This window comes from Rhinopithecus roxellana, chromosome 5 (genome assembly GCF_007565055.1).
Source record: "Rhinopithecus roxellana isolate Shanxi Qingling chromosome 5, ASM756505v1, whole genome shotgun sequence".
Classification (NCBI taxonomy): Eukaryota; Metazoa; Chordata; class Mammalia; order Primates; family Cercopithecidae; genus Rhinopithecus; species Rhinopithecus roxellana.
The window spans coordinates 59,284,030-59,304,845 of record NC_044553.1 but is presented as its reverse complement, the minus strand read 5'-3'; the positions used below and the strand labels follow the sequence as shown (position 1 = coordinate 59,304,845).

The 20,816-nt window shown below is 42.6% G+C and overlaps 1 protein-coding gene across 1 annotated transcript; it reads right to left on the bottom strand.

Annotated features, from left to right (window-relative positions):
- Window positions 1-6,509: 6,509 nt before the first annotated feature.
- Window positions 6,510-9,835, bottom strand: GZMB (granzyme B). The gene is made up of 5 exons (XM_010363695.2): window positions 9,659-9,835; window positions 8,465-8,612; window positions 7,873-8,008; window positions 7,412-7,672; window positions 6,510-6,768 (listed from the first exon to the last, which is right to left on the bottom strand). Exons 1-5 carry the CDS (start codon window positions 9,813-9,815, stop codon window positions 6,625-6,627), a joined length of 846 nt encoding a protein of 281 aa, XP_010361997.1. The 5' UTR covers window positions 9,816-9,835; the 3' UTR covers window positions 6,510-6,624.
- Window positions 9,836-20,816: the final 10,981 nt, after the last annotated feature.

The window sequence follows — 20,816 nt, the reverse complement described above, 5'->3', positions numbered from 1 at the left end:
CTGAATTCTACCAGAGGTGCAAGGAGGAGTTGGTACCATTCCTTCTGAAACTATTCCAATCACTAGAAAAAGAGGGAATCCTCCCTAACTCATTTTATGAGGCCAACATCATCCTGATACCAAAGCCTGACAGAGACACAACAAAAAAAGAGAATTTTAGACCAATATCCCCGATGAACATCTATGCAAAAATCCTCAATAAAATACTGGCAAACCGAATTCAGCAGCACATCAAAAAGCTTATCCACAATGATCAAGTGGGCTTCATCCCTGGGATGCAAGGCTGGTTCAACATACGCAAATCAATAAACAATCCAGCATATAAGCAGAACTAAAGACAAAAACCACATGATTATCTCAATAGATGCAGAAAAGCCCTTTGACAAAATTCAACAACCCTTCATGCTAAAAACTATCAATAAATTCGGTATCGATGGAATGTATCTCAAAATAATAAGAGCTATTTATGACAAACCCACAACCAATATCATACTGAATGGGCAAAAACTGGAAGCATTCCCTTTGAAAACTGGCACAAGACAGGGATGCCCTCTCTCACCATTCCTATTCAACATAGTGTTGGAAGTTCTGGCTAGGGCAATCAGGCAAGAGAAAGAAATCAAGGGTATTCAGTTAGGAAAAGAAGAAGTCAAATTGTCCCTGTTTGCAGATGACATGGTTGTATATTTAGAAAACCCCATCATCTCAGCCCAAAATCTCCTTAAGCTGATAAGCAACTTCAGCAAAGTCTCAGGATACAAAATTAATGTGCAGAAATCACAAGCATTCTTATACACCAGTAACAGACAAACAGAGAGCCAAATCATGAATGAACTTTCATTCATAATTGCTTCAAAGAGAAGAAAATACCTTGGAATCCAACTTACAAGGGATGTAAAGGACCTCTTCAAGGAGAACTACAAACCACTGTTCAGTGAAATAAAAGAGGACACAAACAAATGGAAGAACATACCATGCTCATGGATAGGAAGAATCAATATCATGAAAATGGCCATACTGTCCAAGGTAATTTATAGATTCAATGCCATCCCCATTAAGCTACCAACTACTTTCTTCACAGAATTGGAAAAAACTGCTTTAAAGTTCCTATGGAACCAAAAAAGACCCCGCATTGCCAAGACAATCCTAAGTCAAAAGAACAAAGCTGGAGGCATCACGCTACCTGACTTCAAACTATACTACAAGGCTACAGTAACCAAAACAGCATGGTGCTGGTACCCAAACAGAGATATAGACCAATGGAACAGAACAGAGCCCTCAGAAATAATACCACACATCTGCAGCCATCTGATCTTTGATAAACCTGAGAAAAATAAGAAATGGGGAAAGGATTCCCTATTGAATAAATGGTGCTGGGAAAATTGACTAGCCATAAGTAGAAAGCTGAAACTGGATCCTTTCCTTACTCCTTACAGGAAAATTAATTCAAGATGGATTAGAGACTTAAATGTTAGACCTAAAACCATAAAAACCCTAGAAGAAAACCTAGGTAATACCATTCAGGTCATAGACATGGGCAAGGACTTCATGTCTAAAACACCAAAAGCAATGGCAACAAAAGCCAAAATTGACACATGGGATCTAATTAAACTAAAGAGCTTCTGCACAGCAAAAGAAACTACCATCAAAGTGAACAGGCAACCTACAGAATGGGAGAAAATTTTTGCAATCTACTCATCTGTCAAAGGGCTAATATCCAGAACTTAACAAATTTACAAGAATAAAACAAACAACCCCATCAAAAAGTGGACAAAGGATATGAACAGACATTTCTCAAAAGAAGACATTCATACAGCCAACAGACACATGAAAAAATGCTCGTCATCACTGGCCATCAGAGAAATGCAAATCAAAACCACAATGAGATACCATCTTACACCAGTTAGGATGGCAACCATTAAAAAGTCAGGAAACCACAGGTGCTGGAGAGGATGTGGAGAAATAGGAACACTTTTACACTGTTGGTGTGATTGTAAACTAGTTCAACCATTGTGGAAAACAGTATGGCGATTCCTCAAAGATCTAGAACTAGAAATACCATATGACCCAGCCATCGCATTACTAGGTATATACCCAAAGGATTATAAATCGTGCTGCTATAAAGACACATGCACACGTTTGTTTATTGTGCACTATTCACAATAGCAAAGACTTGGAATCAACCCAAACGTCCATCAGTGACAGACTGGGTTAAGAAAATGTGGCACATATACACCATGGAATACTATGCAGTCATAAAAAAGGATGAGTTCGTGTCCTTTGTAGGGACATGGGTGCAGCTGCAAACCATCATTCTCAGCAAACTTTCGCAAGAACAGAAAACAAAACACCGCATGCTCTCACTCATAGGTGGGAATTGACCAATGAGATTACTTGGACATGGGAAGGGGAACGTCACACACCTGGGCCTATTATAGGGAGGGGAGAGGAGGGAGGGATGGCATTGGGAGTTATAACTGATGTAAATGACGAGTTGATGGGTGCTGACGAGTTGATGGGTGCAGTACACCAACGTGGCACATGTATACATATGCAACAAACCTGCATGTTGTGCACATGTACCCTAGAACTTAAAGTATAATAAAAAAAAATAAAGGGTCTTAGTAGTCTTATCTTATTGGGCTACACTAGTCTTCCAATGACCTTCACTAATGGTCATGGAAATATTAAGAAGTATCTCAGTGAATCCCATCTTCCCATGGCAATCAGGATTAATCACCCAGCTACTAAAGTAACCTACTTATCTGACTGTTGATTTCACTCTCAGGAATTGAGACCTCTAGACTAGCAAAGCTCAAGATTATGAAGACAGAAGCAAAAACTCTAAATGTGGCTCATTAGGTTTAATAACCAGGGGGGTAACTCCTAATCAGAGGGGCAAGGAATGTTTGGAAATGTTCTTTGTTTCCAAAACCATGTATTCTAGCTATGAAAGAACCGACACTATATATTTATTACTGCTTAAAAGCATATGCTACATTCTGTAGCACAGCATCCCAATCTTGCAGGTAGCTGTTTCTCAGCTGTCATTATTTTCAGTCTTCAGTAAGCTATTCTGCAATTCTCTCAGGTCAACTGCTTCTAAGTGATATGGTACATTGCTGCCATGGTGACATATGTTAGTTGGTCAAAAGCAATCTTTTGTGGGTTACCAAGATAAGAAGTAAACCCTATAAGTTGTGTAAGTTCACAAAGAGTGGGACTGGGAGAAGCATGGTGGTGGGCTGGGAAAGCAGTCATAACAATACATATTCCCAGAAACAAATTAACAAGATTTTGCTTTCTTTGGAGTCTATATCCTCCACGAGCCCACTTGGCAGTTCTCTCCCTGGCTGTGCTGGGACCTGATTCTTCCTGTGGCCCTGGAGAAAAAGAAGCATGGTGGGAGTGGATCTCAGTGGGCTGAGGCATTTCCTTTCCTAGAGTCAGTAGGGACACTATAGAGATTTTAAGCAAGGGAAAGATTATTTCTTCATATGGTAGGGGTTGGGGGCAAACTTCCACAGACCAAGGAGATTTGAAGGAGTCAGCATGTTTAAAGTACTTACCTGCCTCTGAGTCCACCTAAATACACCTGTGGACAGATTTCAGCTTACCAAAGGGAATTGCTTTGAATATTTCTCACTAAATAGCTGCTGGAGAAGCCCACAGTCTTTCTCTCCAGGGAGGTATCTGAGCACAAGCTTAATTATTGTCTGGAGATTCCAGAAAGTCACCTTGGGGTGAGCATTAGAAGACTTTTAAAGCTAGTTTCTGGCCTGGTCATCAGGGGGCCTGGGCTCTGTTCAGGCTCTGTCCTAACTTCTGTGATATCTTCAGTCAGTCACTACCCTTTCCTGAAAGTTTGTTTCTTTCTTCTTGCTCAGAAGTGGATAAAGGCCTACAACAACGTGGTTTTCAAACTTGTTTTAAACCACAGAACCATTTCCCCAAAGTAAGTATCATACCTAAACTGATTATGGACGTGACCAGGCAACTTTAAAAAATACTATTATTTTGTTTTGCTTTCTGCGTTTTCCTTTTCCAATGAAGGAGCCAAGTCATTAGTATTTCTTAGGTGCAGGGATTTTTTTTTTTTCAAGTTCCAAATCAGAAACTGTGTGACACCCACTTATTTTATAAAAGTGCCCAAGATTAAGAGATTGAGTTGCGGCTGGGTGTGGTGACTCACACCTGTAATCTCAGCATTTTGGGAGGCCGAGGTGGGCAGATCACTTGAGGTCAGGAGTTCAAGACCAGCCTGGCTAACATGGTAAAACCCTGTCTTTACTAAAAATATAAAAATTTGTCGGGTGTGATGGTGCACGCCTGTAATCTCAGCTACTCAGGAGGCTAAGGTAGGATAATCGCTTGAACCCAGGGGGCACAGGTTGCAGTGAGCTGAGATTGCGCCACTGCACTCCAGCATGGCTGATCAGAGTGAAACTCTGTCAAAAAAACAAACAAACAAACAAAAAAAACAAAAAAAAAAGGGGTTGTATTGCAGCATGCTTAGTGCACACTGAGATGAGAAAGGGCATGACCTTGATAGTTACATGATCCTAGAGGGAGATTTTACTCCACGCCACAATAGTGTAGTGCTGTGTATATTTGGGACAGGGAGGCACTAACCTAGAGCTAGTACTTCTGTTCAACTCCCAGGCAGTACTCTATATTAGCGGCAAGACCTTGGAAAGGTGACTGCTGGGAGTGTTTAGCAGGGTGAGCTTAACACAGGGCAACTCTCATTCAACAAAATGTCATATACTCTATCGGTGACCTCCAAGCCAAGAACTTCCTAACATTCACAAGTCCAGGTAGTTTTGGAAACTACAAATGTAGCAGTAATCAGGTGGCCTAAACAATAGAGGCATTGCTTCATTTTCCCAGCCTGCGTGAGCCTTCCTGATTCTAGTTTCATTCTGTACAGGCAGGAGCTTGTGTAATGACGGGGATTATGCTTCTGGTGGTCCAATCAAATGGGTGTTTTTCCTACAATTTGAATCTTTATAATAACGTTCATCCTTGCTACTTTTTAAACAAATGAAAATAAGCCTGCCCTAGTTGTCTTCTTCCCGCCCTGCTACACTTCCCCTAGGTGAAGACGATGCTCCATTGAACAGTTTGACAACTTCATGTCTGGAAAGTAAATGATTAAAGTCGTTTTCAAATCCCATACATTGCTGTTCTGGAGTCGCACATGACAATATTCATACAAACTGTATGAATATCTGGCCTCTTCTTCATATCTTCCCACTTAGGATACCCAGAGACCCATGTGGTTCCATAAGGGCCTTGCTACTGAGATGCCAGGCCACCGCATGCCCTGACAGAGAGGGGCCTCAGAAAAACCAGAAATAAAAATAAGATACAAATACTTTAATCGCATGGATTTCCGTATACCTCTCGATCTTGTGAACTAATCTGAAGGATAGAAAGGGAGTGAAACAATTTGGATGGAAATTCTCAACATTGTCAGTTTCACTTGGGTTCAGATGATAGAGTCTGTTATTGTGTTCTCTTACTATCCTCTATGCCTGGTACATAGTAAGTGCTCAATGAGTATTTGTTTGTTGATTCATAGAAAAGATTGTGCTTTCCAGTCCTTCTGCAGAAAGGAGTCCTTTTGAACCCAAGGGGCTGATGTAGCCCAGGTGGCTAGCAGGGAATCTTAGCCTAGAGGGCAGCAGTGACAAAGAGGAACAGGTTTAAAGAGGCTCAGCCTGCTGACTGCCCAGGTGGGCAGTGAACCTTGAGTGTATGGGAGGACATTGGGCTGGATGGGAGGGGTTGAGCTGGCCCTACCTAGGGGAGAGATGGAGCCAAGAGTTGGAGAGAGACCTTGCCAGCCTTGTCCTCCATGGATCTTATCTGGTGCCACACAGGCCTGGTTTTTCTGAGGCCCCTCTCTGCCAGGGCATGAGATGAGCTGCCATCTCAGTGGCAAGGCCCTTATGGAACCACATAGGGTCTCTGGGTATCTTAGGTGGGTAGATATGAGGAAGGGCCCAGATCAGGTCAGCGTGGACTGGAGAGGACAAAAGTTGGTGGATTCTGAGAACACTCAGCAGGGATGAAGAGAAGGGGCAGCCAAGAGGCTGGAGGATGAGTTGAGCTTTGAGCTCAGAGGAGGGTAGAGAAACTAAGCCCAGGGGAGAATGAGGAGCCCCAGTGGGGGATGAGGAGTTAGGTCCCATGGTATTATCCCTTTTTTCTCTGTCATGTAACACTGGAGAAGGAGGTAAGAAGTTTTCGCTAAGCCCCAGGACCAAAGTGGTCCATGTTGTCTCCTGATGGTGCTCAGCTTCAGCCCTGGCAGAAGGGCAGGCCCTGGAGAAACTGGTGTGGATAGGAAAGAGCTGAATATCAGCTTTGCATGGGGGTTTGGGGAGGTGGCAAGGGGTGAGGGGAGAGGAGAAAGCAGAAGACAGCAAAATTGTGTCACTGGCCTGCATAGCACAGAACTGGTGCCTGCGAATGAGGGTCAATGAATAAACAAGAAACCAGCCTTTGCACTCAACCAAGAGGTATTTATTCAGTTGCTGGCACCTCTCTCAGTGTAAATCTGGACTCGGCTCCGAGGAGGTGGTTCATCACAGCGGGGGCTTAGTTTGCTTTCTGTAGTTAGTGGCATTTCATGGTTTTCTTTATCCAGCGTACAAAGCTTGAGACTTTGGTGCAGGCTCGTGGAGGCTTGCCATTGCTTTGTCCATAGGAGACAATGCCCTGGGCCACCTTGTTACACACAAGGGGGCCTCCAGAGTCCCCCTGTGAATAGAGAGTGGAAGGACTGAGCTGATGCTCCTCTGGGTCCTGCCCTCTCTGCCATCTCAAGCTCCCGCTTAGAAAAGGCCAACTTGCACAGCGTGCATGTGGGAGATGAGAGGGCAGGGCAGGCTGCTGGTGGCCCCTAGCTGCCAAGCTCTGGCTCTGGACATTGTTACTGCTTCACCTCATCCCAGCGGCCAGCCTCCGTCATCTCCCCTAGGAGATGGGATTGCAGGAATGTGGGACCGTTGGCTGTTTAAGGACCCAGAAGCGGGCAAGGAGGGCTGACATCCACCATGGAGGACCAGCCCATTAACCACGTTGGGTACTGGCCTCTGAAGACACACCTGGTTATAATTACTGCACTCCCAGTGGGCACAGTTTCCTGATATCTGTGACCTGGAGTGGGTAGAGTATTGCAAATTCATCCTTCCAAAGGAGCACCATCCACTATAAGCCTCCTCGTAAGTTTGCAGAGGCCCTAATTTCTACCCAGCTCTGTCTAGTCCCCTTTTCTCTTTCCAGAGAGAAAGATCACAGTTTAGTGGGTGAAGGAGTCCCCCACTACTTAGGTCTGCATGTCTCAGATCTTCCCCAAACATCTTTCTCCCCAGAGCCAATCCAGGCAGATGCATAGTCTCACCTTAAAGGAAGCCTTTTGAATCTTTGGGTCCCCCACGCACAACTCAACAGTACTGTCGTAATAATGGCCTAAGTGGGATTTGCACGTTTGATCTTTCTCCACTGTCAACTTCACCTCCAGCAGTGTGTTTGAGTATTTTCCCATGGGGGCCGTCTGTCCCCAGCCGGCCACACTGCACGCCTGCCCTGGCTTCACCTGGGCCTTGTTCCTAGGTAGCCCGAGGGGCTGCACAGCTGAGGTCCGCTTGGCCTTTCTCTCCAGCTGGTGGGGAAGAGGCAAGAAAGTCCAGGTCAGCCAACGAACTTCTGGGCCCTGACACAGTGATGGGACTATGCTGTCTTCCCTCTCCTCTGAGGCACAGGAATTAACCAAAAGGCCAGGAAGGAAAGGAGGGAAGGGCCTGCATCACAGTGGGAGTGGAACCAACTGGACTAGGCAAGAGTGGCAAGAGTGTGCCTCACCTGTAGTAGCATGATGTCACTGGAAATTTTCTCAGGATTATAGGCTGGGTGGGGGATGGCTCTTTTCACAGGGATAATCTGCTGGGTCCGCTCCTGTTTCTCGATATTGTGGGCCCCCAAGGTGACATTTATGGAGCTGCACAGAGAGCAGAGTGAGGATGGGGGCGGAGTCACAGGGGATACAGCCCAGAGACAGTGAAGAGCAGGTGACAGCTGGGGCAGGGCTGCAGCTGAGGGGAAATTAAGGGGACAGTCTGTCCCCAGGAATTGGAATTCTGGTAATTACACCATGTTTCTCAGGGATTGGTTCCCCCTTGAAACACAGGTGGAATTGCTTCAGTTTGTATTCTTATGCCAAAGTATGCCCCCAGTTCTAAATATGGCAGGCTTGGTCACTCTGCTGTTTCTTACTTCAGCAGCGCCTCTGGAACCAACCTTCCCCCCTCTCCACAAACTTACCTGCCCTTTTCTCACCCTCTAAGGAGCCCTCCTGGCATATGTGTTCCCAGGAGCCCAAGGAGCTCCTTGGGAAGAAGGCAGGGGTCTCTGTGGAGTGTTTCCAGGAAGGTGTGGGCTGTTTTCTGCTCCTCACCTTCCCCAACAGTGAGCAGCTGTCAGCACGAAGTCCTCTCGTATCAGGAATCCACCACACCTCTTCAGAGACTTCTGATCCCAGATCATAAGATGAGCCATGTAGGGGCGGGAGTGGGGCTTGACCTCATGTCCCCCGATGATCTCCCCTGAAGGAAAAGTCTCTCTGCTTGTGTGCACCCATGGAATCTGCTGGGTGGGCACCTGCTTGATGGCTCCAGAATTCCTGGGCATTTGGGAACCTGGGATAGCCTGGAGTTGGGAGGGGCCTGGAGGAAGGGGTTTCAATTTCCTGCTCTGTAAAAGGGAAGAACAGCAGACTTTGGTCTGTAAATCTTTCTTCCTTATGTAGTCGAAGGCAAGCGTATCTGTCTTAGGGACAGTGAAATCCCAGAGGCTCCTGATCATTCCTTTCCTGACTTTGCTTTATTTCAGGTGAGTTTCCAAGACCCTATGAGTCCCATGGTTTCTAGGATAGTGCTGCTTTCTAATGGCCAAGGCATAAGTGGAGGGCTCTAGATACTGTCATATCCTATTTCCTAGAGCCTGACATGTAGTGGGTGCCCAATAAATGTTCATGGCTGCATGATGGACTGGCTCCAGTTAGCCTCTGGATGAGGGCTGACAGAGCAGTGCTGGTGGAATTCTAGAAAACAGGGAGGGAAGTTCGGGCTTGCCATAGTGCCTCATTCTTGGAAAGAGGGGAGCCACCAAAGGCCAGGGAAGAAAAGCAGAGTTGGAGAATGGGACTGAGCAAACACATTAACAGTGTTCTGAGGACAGTGATTGCACCAGTTCTGCTGTCAGCTGAGCTCTGGGTTTCTCTCCTAAGTAGACGGTGAGAGAAGGACCTGTGTTATCCCAGAAACAGAAGCCAGGCCTACTCTAGAATAATTTAATATTTCTCTTTTCTAGTTTCCCATCCTCTGCCATTTACTTCTAGGAAAGTCCTGCTCTCCAGGTGACAAAGGTGGGCTCTGGAGAGGGGATAGTACCCACTGGCTCTTCTTGAGAACGGCCTTCTGCTCTGCCATTCCTGCTGATAGCTTATCCAGCATCACACCTGGGGGGTCTTGGTACAATGGGAGCTGGAGTTCAGAACATTCCTGGTAGATAGATGGATCAGGAATGTGGAGAAAGGGCAGGAGACCTATGGGATGGGGTTGGGCCCCCGAGGGTGGAGACGATCACTCACCTGCATCTGTCCTGGGCAGCAGGAGGAAGGCCAGCAGGAGCAGGATTGGTTGCATCTTCTCAGAAAGGCTGTCCTGGTTGGAGCTGCTGTTGTTTCCTCCTTGCTCTCTTTTAGCTCTTGGGAGAGGAAAGAGGTGGAGCAGGCTCAGTGACTTCATGTTCCCCTCTGGTTTTGTGGTGTCTCATCACAGATTTTCTGTGAATGCTGCCCACCCCCACTGCTTCTGCCTGATGACGTCCTCTGGGTGCTTGTGTGAAAATCGTGCAGTGACCACATCAGCACCCACAGCTGATGACTCAGAGTAGACTACCTATTCAGCCCAGAGCAGGAACCCAAGCATATGAAGTGAACTGTAGGATATGGTATCAGCCAGTAGATGTACTGAAGCACCAGAAACCTGAGTTCCCAGTGATAGAACCCCAATGCCTTAAGGCCAGGCTGCTAAATCTATCAGAATAGTTTCTTTAGCAGTTTGTGCTAGAACCAAGCATGTTGGAGATGTGTCTCCTTCCCTTAGAGAGCTGACCATCTGGTTGAAGAGACAAATGCCAGGAGCCAGAGTACAGTTTGGGGAGGGCTATGGTAGAGCAATACACAAGGTAGTAACAAAGTATGGCCACCATCTACTAGACCCATCTAGCAACCCATTTATTATCATAGCTTCCTTTCTAGGGAATTTCTAACATCCTTTATTTAGTTACAAATGTTTAGTGTGAGAGTTCACCTCTTTTCTGAACGCTTTCAATAAAAGTCCTGTACTTGACATTTTATTGGGCTGGATTAACGAATTGCTAGGAGTTGAATCCACTTTGGGTAGGCTGGGGTCAGTCCACTCAAGCCACTAGAACCAAGAATGAGAAAGGGCTGGTTCTCTAAAGGACGTTTGTAATGCTAAACTGCTGATACCATGTGAAGTGAGGAAGCATGCCAGGCAGCCAAAGATAAGTAGTTGTCTTTTTTAGTATTCTATCTCCTGTCCAGAGAGCCACACTTCTTACATAGCAGGCTTAGCACATAATAGGCACACAGTAAACATTTGCTAAACAGACTACACTAATGCTATCATTATGATGGATATGAAAGATGGTTGTTTCTAAACAGCCTGTGCCCAATTCTATTAAAAAAACAACTAAATCTCTCTACGTGGTTTGATTATTGTGATTTGTTTCCATCTTCGTATTTTCTGTATTTTACAATTTTTCTGTGAAGAATGGTATATCTCAAAATATAGAATTCCAGTGTAAATGTCTTCCTTGTCAATAGTGAGCCAACTACATTTATCATACTTCTGTTTTTTGAACATAGCTTGCCCCATAGTAGACGTTTTAAAAATATATTTTTTTCTGATTATAGTCATAACATATGTTTATTAAGAAAATTTGGAAAGTAGGAAGGGAAAATATCACTTATTAATCTGTCTCCCACAGATTGACTGTTACCATAAGCAGTATGTTTTAAATACTTGGGATCACATTGTACAGACAATGCAATTTATTTTATCCTTGCTTAACCCTACAAATTAAGCATTTTCCCCATGCTTGTAGAAATCTATTAGTCAATACAACTATAGTCTTTCTTTCCTAGGCATTAAAAAATTTAACATGCAAGTAATTTTTAAATAATTTGAGCAAAGAGAAAATAATTAAAGTTACCTAATTTCTCATAATTCACTGATAACCATCTTTAATGTCTTGAAGTATGCTCTAGCACATTTTTTCTCATGTAATATCTATCTATCTTTTTTAAAATTAAAAGGGGATTATGCTAAACATAAGTTTGTGACCCATTTAAAAAATTGAGGTAAAATTCACATAACCTACAATTAACCATTTTAAAATATTCAATTCAGTGACATTTAGCACATTCAAAATCTGCAGCCACCACCTCTGGATATTTCATATAAACAGAATCACACAATACATGACCTGTTGTCGCTGGGCTACATTCACTTGTAATAATGTTTTTGAGATTCATACAAGCTGTAGCACATGCCAGTATTCATTTTTTTAGTGGCAAAATAATGTTCCCATTATGTTTATACCACAAGTTATTTGTTCATCTGTCAATGGACATTTGGATTGTTTCCATCTTTTGGCTATTGTAGCCAATGCAGCAATAAACATTTGTGTACAGATTTCTGCGTGAACAATATGTGTTCAGTTCTTTTGAATATATACATAGAAGTGGAGTTTCTGAGTTATGTAATAATCTTATTTTTAATTTTTTAAGGAACCACAAGACTGTTTTCCACAGTGGTTGTACCCTTTTATACTCCTATCAGCAACATAGGAAAGTTCCTATTTCTCTGCATCCTTGCTGACACTTGTTATTTTAAAATGACTATCTTCATTCTAATGGGTGTAAAGTAGTATGCCACGTGGTTTTGATTTACATTTCCTTTATGACTAATGATGTTGAGCATCATTTCATGTGTTTGCTGGTCATTCGAGTATCTTCTTTGGGGAAATGTTGATTCAACTCCTTTGCCCATTCTTAAAATTGCATTGTTTTTGTTTTCATTGTTGAGTTGGAAGAGTTCGTTATATATTCTGGATACTAAGTCCTTATCAGATATGTGGCTTGTAAATATTTTCTCCCATTCTGCAGATTGTGTTTTCATTTTCTTGATATTGTCATGTGCAAATTTAAAGAAATTTATGAATTCAAATTTATCAATTTTATCTTTTTTTCTTGTGCTTTTGGTGTGAAATCTAAGAATCCATTGACAAATCAGAAACCTTGAAGATTACTCCTGATTTCTTCTAATAATTTTATGGTTTTGGCCCTTATATTTAGAGTTGATTTATTTTAATTATTGTATGTGACATGAGATAGGAGTCCACTAGACTATTTTGCACGTGGCTATCCAAATTGTTCCAGCACCATTTGTTGAAGATATTATTCTTTCCCAACTGAATGTTCAAGACCCCCTTGACAATCCTTATCAAAAATCAAATGGTCATAAATGTTGAATTTATTTCTGGACTCTGAATCTATTCTATTGATCCATATGTCTATCCTTATGCCTTTGCCATGCTGTTTTAATTACTGTAGCTTGTAGTAAGTTTTGAAATTGAGAAGTGTAAGTACTTCAACTTTGTTTTTCTATTTCAATATTAGTTTTGCTTTTTTGGATCCTATGGAATTACATATGAATTTTAGGATTGGCTCTCCATTTCAGCAAAGAAGTCCATTTTAAATTTTGACAGAGATTGCACTGAATCTATAGATTGCTTTGGGAAGTATTGCCATTTAACAATATTAAGTATTCCTATCCGTGAACATGGGACATCTTTCCATTTAATCAGCAATTATTTGTGGTTTCTAGTGTACAATTCTTTCACTTCCTTGGTTAAATTTAGTACCATGTATTTTATTCTTTGGGATGTTATTATAAATGAAATTGTTTTCTTAGTTTCTTTTTTTAATTGTTCATTGTGGGTTTGTGTATAGAAACACAACTGATTTTGTACCCTGAAATGTGTTGAATTTGCTTATTAACTCTACTAGTTTTTGTGTAGATTATTGGGGATTTTCTTTATATACAGTCATGTCATCTGCAAATAGAAATAGTTTTACTTCTTCCTTCATAATTGGATACCTTTTATTTCATTTTCTTACCTAATTGCTCTGTTTAGGAATTCCAGTGCAATATTGAATAGCAGTGATGGAAGTGAGAATCTGGTCGGATTTTCTATTTCTTTTTGAGTTTTTTTTTTTTTTTGGCAGTTTCTGTGTTTCTAGTAATTTGTCCATTTCATCTAGACTATCTAATTTGTTGGTGTACAAATGCAGATAGTATTCTTGTATAGTCCTTTTAATTTCTCTAAGTTTGGTAGTAATGTCTCCACTTTTATTTCTTTTTTGTTTTTTTTTGAGACGGAGTCTCACTCTGTCGCCGGGGCTGGAGTGCAGTGGCCGGATCTCAGCTCACTGCAAGCTCCGCCTCCCGGGTTCACGCCATTCTCCTGCCTCAGCCTCCCAAGTAGCTGGGACCACAGGCGCCCGCCACCTCGCCCGGCTAGTTTTTTTTTTGTATTTTTTAGTAGAGACGGGGTTTCACCGTGTTAGCCAGGATGGTCTCGATCTCCTGACCTCGTGATCCGCCCGTCTCGGCCTCCCAAAGTGCTGGGATTACAGGCTTGAGCCACCACGCCCGGCCCTCCACTTTTATTTCTAATCTTAGTAATATAAGTCTTCTCCAAACTTCACCATCTCCTATATTTTTCAGGGCCCTGGGGAGAAAAATTAAGGAGGGGTTGAAGAATAAAAGTCTTTTGTCTATATCTCTGATGTTAGATTCTGAATCTGTCAGAAGAGAGAGGTACCTCAGTGGCTACCATATGGTGATGGAAAAGTTTATTCAGATTACACACTCTCTTCGCTTTTATTCCTTATTTCCTGATGCTCTTTCTCAATCTGTAGAAGAATGTCATGCCTTGTCCATGAAAGGAAATACTCTTGGGTATTAGCCTTTCACTGAACCACAGCTAATCCGTTTTGGAAGTGGCCAAGGCCAATCCTTATAGGTAAATGAGAACAGCACAATGACATGACATTCCCACACTCATACATGACATTTGATTCTGATGTTGTGGCCTGATTTCCCTGAGCTTGATCATTCTTTTAAGTCATGGCAAAATCAGAACCTATAGGCATAAAGAGCCAGAAGTTGGCCCCAGATTTCATTTGACCATGAGACTCAGCTATGTTGTAGAGAATAAATTCTGTTTTTTTTTTGAGATGGCATCTCGCTCTGTCACCCAGGCTGGAGTGCATTGGTCCGATCTTGGCTCACTGCAGCCTCCACTTTCTGGGCTCAAGCGATTTCGTGCCTCAGCCTCCAGAGTAGCTGGGATTACAGGTGTGTACCACCATGCCTAACTAGTTTTTGTACTTTTAGTAGAGACAGGATTTTACCATGTTTCCCAGACTAGTCTTGAACTCCTGGCCTCAAGTGATCTACCCACTTTGGCCTCCTGAAGTACTTACTGGTATTGCATGGGATTGCATCACACTTGTCCTGTAGAGAAGAAATTCTTGTCTCAGTTAAAAGTTATCTCTGCATTCCTATTAGAATAGGATGCTAGTCAGAATTTCTGGGATATGTACATAAAATAAAAAATAATTTGATATAAAAAAATCTGTCAGCAAAGAAGAACTTAGGTAATGTATTAGAGTGGAGAATGTGGTATTTCCATTTTGCCTCTGTGGTAGTAAGGATTGGGAAGAGGGCAGAGATGGGAAGAGAAAATTGTTTCTAGGACAGACATACATCTATTATTTTTCTGGAGTTTGAGTATCCACTAGAACACCCTTTAATTTTCCCTTATTGCCTATTCTTATCATTGCCCAGCCACCATCACAAACAAAAAAGGATGGAGAAGAACAAGGTCTGGATGTTGGGTTGGGGATCATTCAGTAAAACTCTGGAGTGGGTAAAGGTCTAGTGTGGATGAAAAGAGGCCTATGGAAGAAGGAGGAGTAGAAGTGGGTTTGAGTGAGAACAGTGTGCCCACCCCCACCAGGAGCAAGTGTGACAGTACAGACTCAGAAAAGTAAATTGGCGTGGACTGCACTTCTGGGTGGGAGCAAGCTGAAAGACAGCAATTTCTGGGCTGTGATGTCACTTTCGATGTGACCTTGGGCCATTCTCAAGACCCCCCCACATCCCCCTAACCTGGGGGTTTTTATGTTCCCAGGGTCTTTGCCCACCAGGGCCACTGCCCTTTCCCAAAGCATCTTGTTTCCACAGAGTCTAAAGTTCACACCCTAATGTTCTGGAGTGATGGACTCTGTCTTAAATATCTTGTTTACAGCCTCATGCTGTGCATTTTTTTTTTTTTTTTTACCATGTCTGCATGGGATATGGCAAAGGGTTTGGTTTAGTGTAGGTAAAAAGAATGCTGCAGAATCATTCACTAGAACCTTTAGCATATGATTGCAAAGTTGGTGGGTCTTTCTCTTTTTCTCTCTATCTCAAAGTTCAGGGCAAGTATAATAATAAGTTATTGTGTTTGGAAACAAATTCATGCTTAAGCATTCTTATGTTATATCCCCTATCTGTTCTCCAGTTGTGGTATGACATCTACTTGTGGACACACTCTGCTTTCTGGTTTTTCTGTTTCTGATTAGAAACTCAAGAACAATATGAGAAACATACCTGAAAAAAGCGGAAGATCTGGATCATTCCAGCCAGCACTTCAAAGTCTGCCAATGGGAAATCAAGTCTTGTAGAAACCTACAGGGCCTCTCAGAGCATTTTACCAGTGGAACTGTGGCAGGATGATTGATTGTGGAACCAATGACTACATTATTCTCTCTGTATTCTCTATGCTGAATCATTTGCCAGAACTTCCAATATATGATTGCAAAACTAGGCTTTTTTAAAAATGTTATCTTGTCTCAGATTTCTAAGCCTGAAAGATTGAGGCTGTTACTGAAAGATGCTTAATTAACCAAGGCATTGAGCTCCAACCATGAGGCTTTGAGGAGTTTGATATCTAGCTCCTTTTGGCATCATATGCTAAGACTGGCTGTGAGGCTTTGAGAATCTTAAATACCTGCACACTGTTCATAAGTGGTACTCTAAAACTCCTGAGGAAATAACGGAGACTGGAATTAGTGGGATTAGCTTGTGTCCTTTGGCTTAGCCTCTTTCTCTCTAGAAATTTCACTTTTGGTTCAGTTCTCACAGGGAAAAAAGTCTTGTCCAAAGATGGTGTCTACCCTGGGCTCCACTGTGTATCCCAGAGGAAAGTGTCTTTACTGTGGAATGGACTTCCAGTTGACTCATGTTGGGAAAAGGTGAGCTGGGGCACAGGCATCTCATACCTAGCTTCAAATAATCTGAGGCTCTCATTTGGTAGCAGAATTAGTTATTTTGAGCATGACTCTGGTGAAGGAGAAATCAAGGAAGAGGGAAAAAAAGGACATTAATATGAATTCCTATCTTGTGTTACAAAGCATATAAAAGGGGGTTTGTATATGTTATCTCATATTCTGTACATGCCGTATGGCAGTTAACTTTGATCACATTTTAAAATGAAAGACTCAGAGATATTAAGTGATGTGCTCCAGGTCACATGGTCACATGGTTACAAAAAGTGTGCATGCACACACACACACACACACACTACATGTGTGGAAAGCTGCAAATTTTCCTCTCTATCAGTCTTAGCAGTGGGGAAGCTATTTCTAAGTTGGCAATTTCAACTCAGAAAAGCAAAGTACCCTCACAGTTAGAGTTCTCATGGGAATGGCTGTTCTGGTGAACCCAAGTACTTTCTCTTCAGGGAGTTGTTGCAACAGTGGCTGGAAAACATCTTGGGGCAACTGGGAAGTTATCATAAGCATGCACATAAGATCGTTTAAGACCTCTTGCAGCTGTGAGCATTTGTCTCTCAGCTGGAAGATATCTGATCTGGGATTCGATTGCCAATTTCTGGGCCTTTTACCATCATGTATCAAAAGAGGATATTGACTACAATAGAAGTTTAAAAATGTTTTTAACTATAGAATCCTTTCTTCAAATGGATTATGTATGTGTTAAGGTAGCTTTTAGAAAGCGTATGTCTATATTTATCTATATTCTGTATACCTAAACCTAAACCTATATCTCTATCTTTACATAAGTATTTACACATAGATATACTTAAATATACATAATTATCTATATTCATTTTATATATAATTACAAACACACAACACATGGGTATACGTGTGTGACATATATATGCATGTTCATATATATGTGTTTGTGTTTGTCTGTTTAGTCGTTGTATATTTTTGTTTGTTTTGATTGCTTCATTTCCTTTTCCAAGCATGATCTTGGTACATTTATCTCAGGAGTATTTTCAGCACTCGAACAGAAGGTGTGAAGTCAACTACTCTCCCCTTATTATGCAAGTGGCCAAGATAATTAAGATATTCTGCTTGAGATTTTGAAATTACCTGGCACATATTTCATGCAAACTTGAAGATAACTGGAGGGAATAAGAGAATATGAAGTGTCATAATAGATATGATAAAGAACCAAATAGACCTTCCAAAAATAAAAAGTGAAATAAAATTAAACACTAAATGAATAGGTTTTCTTGCAGATTGAAGACCAACAGAAGAGAGAATTATCAACTGAAAGAACAATCAGAATAAATTATTAGAGTACAACACATAGGAAACAAAACTAGCCCAGTAACTAGAAACTACTAAAGGAAAATGAACACTTTTTATATAGGATGATAATCACAATTCCTATCGGCATTCAAAAAAACAATATAGAATTAAAATGCAAAAATGTTGGGAGACGATAAATGAGGTTAAAAGTCCTAAGTTTCTTGTATTTTCAGGGAGGAGGGTAAACTATGGGTGAAATTTAGTTTTGATAGGTTTAACAAAATATGCTGTAATTTTGCCTTTTATTTTTAGTTTACATGTAATTAATTATACATATTTATGGGATACAGAGTGATATTTCAAATACATATATACAATGTGTAATGATAAAATCAGGGTAACTAGCATATCTGTCACCTGAAACATTTATTATTTTTTTGTGTTGTGAACCTTCAACATCCTCTTTTCTAGTTCTTTGAAAATATACTATAAATTATTGTTGCCTATATTCACTCTACAGGGCTATAGAGCAGTAGAACTCATTCCTCTTATCTAACGGTAACTTGTATGCATTAGCCAACCTCTCCTTCCCTTCCTCCATCCCTTTCCCAGCTTATAATAATTCTACTCTCTACTTCCACAATTCTACTCTCTACTTCTATGACCTCATTTTTTTTTTTTTTTTGAGATGGAGTCTCACTCTGTTGCCCAGGTTGGAGTGCAATGGTGTGATCTCGGCTCACTGCAACCTCCACCTCTCTGCAACCTCCGCTTCCCAGGTTCAAGCGATTCTCTGGCCTCAGCCTCCTGAGCAGCTGAGATTACAGGCGCCCACCACTGCACCTGGCTAATTTTTGTATTTTTAGTAGAGACAGGGTTTCGCCATGTTGGCCTGGCTGGTTTTGAACTCCTGACCTCAGGTAATCCACCCACCTTGGCCTCCCAAAGTGCTGGGATTACAGGCGTAAGCCACCGCGCCCGGCCTATGACCTGTTTTCTTCTTTTAGCTTCTATATATGAGTTAGAAAGTGATATTTATGTTTCTGTGCCTGAATTATTTCACTTAGAATAATGACCTCCAGTTCCATCCATGTTGCTGCAAATGACAGGATTTTCTTCTTTTCATGGCTGAATAGTACTCCATTCTGTCTATATACTACATTTTCTTTAGCCATTCATCTGTTGATAGTCACTTAAATGATTTCATATTTTGGCTATTGTGAATAGTGCTGTGATAGTTTTCTTTTCCAAGGTGGTAGATTGAAGTTATTGTTAGCATGCTGCTCCTATTTGGAAAGACAAAATAGTGTGTAGAGATTCATGCTGTGAACTTTTTTTCCAGGAAGCAACATGGGAGCTTAAGAGGAAAATTGAAAGAAACCACAGACCCTTTGAAAGAAGTAGCAAACTGGAGCTTACACTATGAGCCAGGCAGAAAACTCTGAGTCCTCAGACTGTGAAAGGAAGAGAAACTGCCTCTGGGATATGCACTTCCACTGGGGAACCTGGCAATCCAGGCCATGGGGAAGACCTTAATCAGTGCTGGAGCTGACTTAATGAGCTGAGGGGAGTATATGAGAAGGAGCAGCTTCAGGATGTGCTTTGCTTGCACTCCCAGACTCTACTGGGGACGGAGGGAAGCCATTCCTGATCCTACCTCACAGAGGACCATGCAGAAGTCTGCCAGTTAGCTCAGCTGGTGGTCACGGGCTGAGAGAAGTGAGAAGCTCCCAACTGAGATTCACAATATAATCTCTAGCAGGGATGAACCTCCTTGACCAGACCTGAGGGGCAAGTGGGAAGTGTGCTGTGCCCACAGGTGTAGGAGCTGGGTGCCCCTGATTTGCTAGCAGACCAGGAGGGGCATGGCCTGAGCAGTTTTTGTCTTGGCAGCCAGAGAAGGCTTATGGCCTGGTTAGTTTTGAGCTCTGAGCGCAGCCCGCTTGCAACCTAGCTAGCCACTGCTAGTGGAACACTGTGGGTCTGGGACCTGTCTTGCCAAGTGCATAGGAGCTGAGTGGGGCTTACTGCCACCTGTACTCCCCACTTCCTGTGTGGGCTCTTCTGTGTAGCAGGGGCAACTGCACTCCTCCCTGAAACATTACCCCAGCATTCAGAGAACTGCCCTCTGATCCCCATGGGGGCCACTGATTGCACCTGCATGTGGATAGCCAGAGTGTGAACTTGCCTGACTCAGCACCAACCCGGTTTGCCTTTTTACCCACTCTGGTAGCTTAACACAAAGGACAGAAACTTCTGGGAGCTTTGTGGACCTGCCCATTGCTTGAGACACCAGAGTACCTCCCCTGGTCACATAAGCCAAGCACAAATTCCACCACTACTACTGTAGTCAGTGCTCTTTTGCACCAACTGCTCCTCCTTGCTATAGGTCAATCAACATAGTCCATTACAACATCTGTAGGCAGAATAACACAACACCGGGAAGGAGAAAACTTTTGCATGACTACAGCTACCACCATTGCCTGTATCACTCTGGCTAACCAGGAGGTCTTGAGTCTGCTCATGTGACCAGATCATTACTACTACAACTGAAATTAGAGAAAGCCAACACACTAAGGCTATTTGTAACCAAAGAATCTCACAGAGTTTACATTACTCCTCTGCTAGCCCCATCAGACTTGGTGCTGGTACCCACTGCTGGGAGACTTGAGGATAAGTCACATCAATGAATCCTTTGCAGACATTCCCTAACACCAGCCTGGAATGTAGCAGCCCCACTGGGTGGCCAGATCCAGAGCAGCAGCAGCAATCGTAGTAGTCTGGCATTCAGGAACTCCTAATTCTAGGGTAAGCAGGAGTGCACCACATCAAGGGAGCACCCTGTGGGACAAAGGAATTCAGATTGCAGGCCTTGAGTCTCAGAACTCTACCCTTGTGGGAAGTTTCTTTAAGCAGAGGCACAGGTGCAGTGCTGGGCTCAGTGGGGAAAGTCTGTGGCTCTACCACAACAGTCAGGCAGCCCTAGTGCTTGCAAAGGGTCTTGGAGAAGAGAACTTCTCCCCCTCATGCACCACTGCTGACA